Genomic DNA, 4,592 nt, shown 5'->3' with positions numbered 1-4,592 from the left:
TGTGCATGTATGTGGGTGTTTCACTGCACGGATGGGTTAAATGCGGACGTCTAATTCCACAGTGTGCAAACACAGTTGGCAGATGGTTCTGAATTCAGCTCAGTGCTAGCGTAGCCTTTTTCAGCTCATATCTTTCAGCTCTAAAACAGCGAGTTTGTGAAGAGGTATTAAACTGATGCCAAGCGTGATGAATGATGCTGAACGTTTTATTTCATTGAATTAAAACAAGTACAGTATAAAAACTTAAACTTGTCTATATTCATTCTACAGCACTCCTCTGTTCCATGACGCTTATGGTCTCACAATGCTGTGGTCCACTGCAGCCAATTTTGAACAATAAAAAGCAGCTCAATGAGGACCCCAGCCTCGCCCATGCCCCTGCACGAATTCTACTGAGAGTCTTCTAATTTCAATATAAAATCAATGCCCAGAAAACAAGCCTTTCATCACAGATAAGAAAATTCTGGGTTAAAACACGCTATACAAAAGCTGCCCCCTCCCACTCACACACTCATCTCAGATGTCTTCCAAAAAGCATAGGGAAGTATACAATATATAATCTAAAATGAACAAAAACCAGCATATTACTCATTTTAAGATTTTAAAACAGTTTTTTCTTAAAACATAATTTGGCACAAATTATCTTGAAATGAGAATGCACAAGCAACACTTCAAGCTGAACATTAGAGAACTTGTCCTTTAAATAAATGTCTTTAGTCTTAAATCGACACTGTAATGGTTAAAATAAAATACATTCCATGAAAAGAGGCATGAAATGTATGTAAAACAGATATGAGTAATAAAGGGGAGGATCCAAAGGGAAGCTACTTCTCAGTAGGTGTAACTGAGGGCCTGGCTGGCAGATGTTAAAAGAAAATGAAACTGACATCGGTCTGTTAAACAAAAGGGAAGGCTGTTGCTCTTCACTGTGATACAGGAGTGAACTTGTTCTATCTGCAGTTCCACTCAACAAAATGGGACAATAGTAAGTACACAGACTTTTTCATCAAAACATATCATCGCTGACCAAAGAAAAACAGGTATTTCCCCAATAGTAACTTGATGGAAGATAGCAAAAATGTTCTTTTACTTTCAGTGTATGTTAATGCAAAGAGGTTTTGCTCTAAGCAGTTTCTACTGATACAATCATCGTGACTTTTTCACACAATGCAAAGGACAGCTGAGCTCAAGTTATGCAGAAAAGTAAAAATTGCAAAAAAATGGAAATACCTTTTTTATATATTTAAGTAATGTGACAAAGTAATAGTTTAATTGTAACTGAACTGTTACAATTGAAAAGATCAATATTCAACACTAATGAAAATGCAAAGGCAGTAGTGTTGTGTTTTCCAAGATCTTTGGAGCTTACTTTATGATCAATATGACATGTTTTTTTAATGTTTTATAGGCATTAGTTTTGTTACAATGACAAACAATAAAACGTGAAAATTTAAGATTTGAACTAACTGTGTTTTATTCAGTTTTGTGAAGTTCTTCAGAGGAAATCAAATAGATACCAGGTGAGTAGATAAGAATTTTTGTCTTACCCATAGTGTAGAAACGCCCTTAAGGAGGCACTGGGAATTCCCCTGAGGAAAAATGGCACGGCTAAGTGGACGAGGGCCTCTCAAAACATAAAAAAATAACATACCATTTGATCAGGGGCACCCAAAGTTTGCATAATGTTGTATGTAAATGATCTCCGTTCTGATTGATTGTTCTGTATTGCTCCTTGTTTAATAAGCAGCCCTGTGTAAAACCCTTCTATAACTTCAGCGAGGGTGTGTGGAGCTAAACTGCTGTAGACTGAACGGATGGACATATGCAAATATATCAGTTTCCATGACATCACAACAACAATGATTTCAAAACGGGCTGTTTTTGCAGCTTAGCTTCCATAGATGGACAGTATGGACTGTATGAGTAAATGCCACAGTTTAAAATGTAATGTTTACATACTACAACAGAGAACAAAGTCCTTTATTTTTTAAAAAAAAGAGCAGAAAATGAAACTTTGTGTGATAGGAGCTTCTTAAGTATCCATCACTCAGTGGGAACATGTTGTAGCATTTCAGGGCCGTCTGTTTATTTGGCTACTTCAGGAATTCCCCTCATTTACACCTCTTTATTTTTGCACAGAGAGGAACAACTGCGAGAGTACATCTTAGAGACCCTCAGCTACATCAAAACAGTGAAGGACTTCTGTGACACAGAAAAACAATGGACCCTTTTCAGAGAGACAGAGCTGGAGATGATGAGAGACATCAAAAGCCGTGCAGAAAAATTCTTAGGCCGTTTCAGAAAAGAGAAGCTGGAGAAGGAGCTGGGTGAAGTTCTGAAGAACACTCTGGAGGGGCTGAAGAAACTTCATCGCTTCCTGGACGCAGTAGAGAGGCTAGCAGTCACCTCACTGTTCGTGTTCATGGACAAGAGCTTCCTGTTGGAGGGAGTGAACACTGAGGTGTACGATCGGTGATCTCAGCAGCCAGAACTGCGTCTCCGCTCCTCATCCACTTCAAGAGAGATGATCGAGCTTTCTTCTTGCCTAGGCTGGGAAATGTGGACGTCCTGGCATCCAGCTGGACAAATACATCCGCATCACACAAGAGCTGTTCGAAAGAATGAAGTAAGTGATTAAGTCAGTTGTACCACGTGCTGTGAATATATTGTACAACAGAATAATTGTAATTATTCTAATCAATTTAGGTAAATACTCATGCTTTTTTTTCTCTACAGATCCAAGGGCACATTGGAAGTTATAGGCATACAGGAGTAAGTGACATCAATATAAATGTAACTCTTTTTGCCTTCTCTGTTTGTTCTTTAACATAATATTTAAATGTATATGCTTTTTGATTTATTACATGTGAAAAAACAGCAACCCTTCATCTCAATTCAGTTTCACCCTAAGTGAGTCTATGAAAAACATGATTGACCCCTTGAGCAAAATCAGGTAAGAGCATTTCAAATTTTTTACTCTTTTTTAATTTCAAAGGCCCGAATCCTACATTTTTCTTAGATTTTATCCATGGTCTGTGGTTTAATGTACAAGAAACAGCGTAGTTTCCCTGTATAGAGTATATAGACTAAATGGAGAGAATACATGATTTTTATTTTTTAAAAATTCAGTTTTCCACGATACAGACCCTTTAATTATTTGGGATGTGTTTGTCCTGTTGCATCGTTTTTTTAAACGTAACCTCTTTCTTTCAGAATGGACGAGTCATTCAGGATGTCATTCTTATTTAATGAAAAAGCTCAGGAATTCGTTGATATATACACTGGATGCCGATCTGAAATGTTCCAGTTCCTGTCAGATCTAGAGGGGACTGCAGTCAAGTTGGATAAAATGAAGACGGGGTCCAGCATCTCCACTGTGGCGGGCAGTTCAGTGGGTGCTATAGGAGGTATCCTGTCCATCGTAGGCCTGGCTCTCGCCCCCGTCACTGCAGGAGTATCCCTGGCCCTCACACTCACTGGGGTTGGGATGGGGGTCACCAGTGGGGTCAACAGTTTAGTCACAGGCATCACTGAAATGGCAGTCAATAGACATCATGGGAAAAAGGCCAACAACATCTTTCAGAGATTCATGGAGGATGTGCAGAAAATCATAGATTGTCTAGAACAGGTAGGTAGTCAGTGTCCTTTACCAAACCTGGATGAGAGTGGTGTGGCACTTGGAGCTGTAAAAGTGACAGCCAGGGCTGGAACAGTAGGCAAAGGTATTGATGCCCTCGTTGATGGAGCTTCAGCTGTGAAAGCTCTCAGAAGTGCAGCCAATGTGGGCCTTCAGGAAGCTAAAGCATCTCGGAACATCCCCAGCCTTGCTGCAGACCTGCCTGACATCGGGCAGCTGGCTAAGGGCACTCCTCTGGCAATGACAAAAGCAGCCAGGGCCGGGTTTATCACTCTAAACGCCCTCTTCATTGGTCTAGATCTGGCATTTATCTGTAAAGAAAGCGTGAGTCTGGCTAAAGGGAAAAAAAGTGAAGCGTCTCAGCTCATCCGCTCCAGATCAGCTCTGTGGCTCTCAGAGTTAGAGGCGTGGGATAAGATCCATGACCATCTGTGTGAAAGGGAAAGAGACGTTCCAGGACAACTTTGAAATTCTGCAGCAATCCTTTACCAATATTGAAATGATTAGGTCACAAATGAAAAAGTGTCTGAAGTGTATTAAAAGAATCGCAAATTATGTAAAAAATAATTTAGACTTCTCAGCATTAATGGAATATTTCGGTTAAAATGCCAGAGTATAACATTAAAATGATCACATATTAATTGACAAGACAAAAACAAATTGATAACTTTTTTACTTGCTAACAGCTACTTTAGCAGACAATGCTTAGTTAACCACTTTGCTCATGTTAGGTTAATTGATCGCTTTTTCTAAATGTTTTTTTGTTTGTTATTTTTTTTGTTTTCCATATCATTGTTTTTTATTATCTAGAGATATAATGGAAACTAGAGAAAGCTATGACAGTTAACATGCTGTAAATGAATTTTCTTTCTGGCACTTATTCTTATGGTTCATGAATGAAAACTGCTAAATTGGTAAGACATGCTAAAGTAATGTACTCTGTTGAACACTGTCT

At 38.9% G+C, this 4,592-nt stretch overlaps 1 protein-coding gene across 1 annotated transcript; it reads left to right on the top strand.

Moving 5' to 3' along the window:
* The first annotated feature begins 822 nt into the window (after positions 1-822).
* Positions 823-4,105, top strand: LOC118802880 (apolipoprotein L3-like). The gene is given in 6 exon segments (XM_036563298.1): positions 823-985; positions 1,482-1,520; positions 2,140-2,459; positions 2,462-2,572; positions 2,575-2,626; positions 3,214-4,105. Coding segments are annotated over 6 exon segments (1,425 nt in total). The 5' UTR covers positions 823-974.
* Positions 4,106-4,592: the final 487 nt, after the last annotated feature.

This window comes from Colossoma macropomum, unplaced genomic scaffold (assembly GCF_904425465.1).
Source record: "Colossoma macropomum unplaced genomic scaffold, Colossoma_macropomum, whole genome shotgun sequence".
Taxonomy (NCBI): Eukaryota; Metazoa; Chordata; class Actinopteri; order Characiformes; family Serrasalmidae; genus Colossoma; species Colossoma macropomum.
This window is presented reverse-complemented; position numbering and strand designations above follow the sequence as displayed.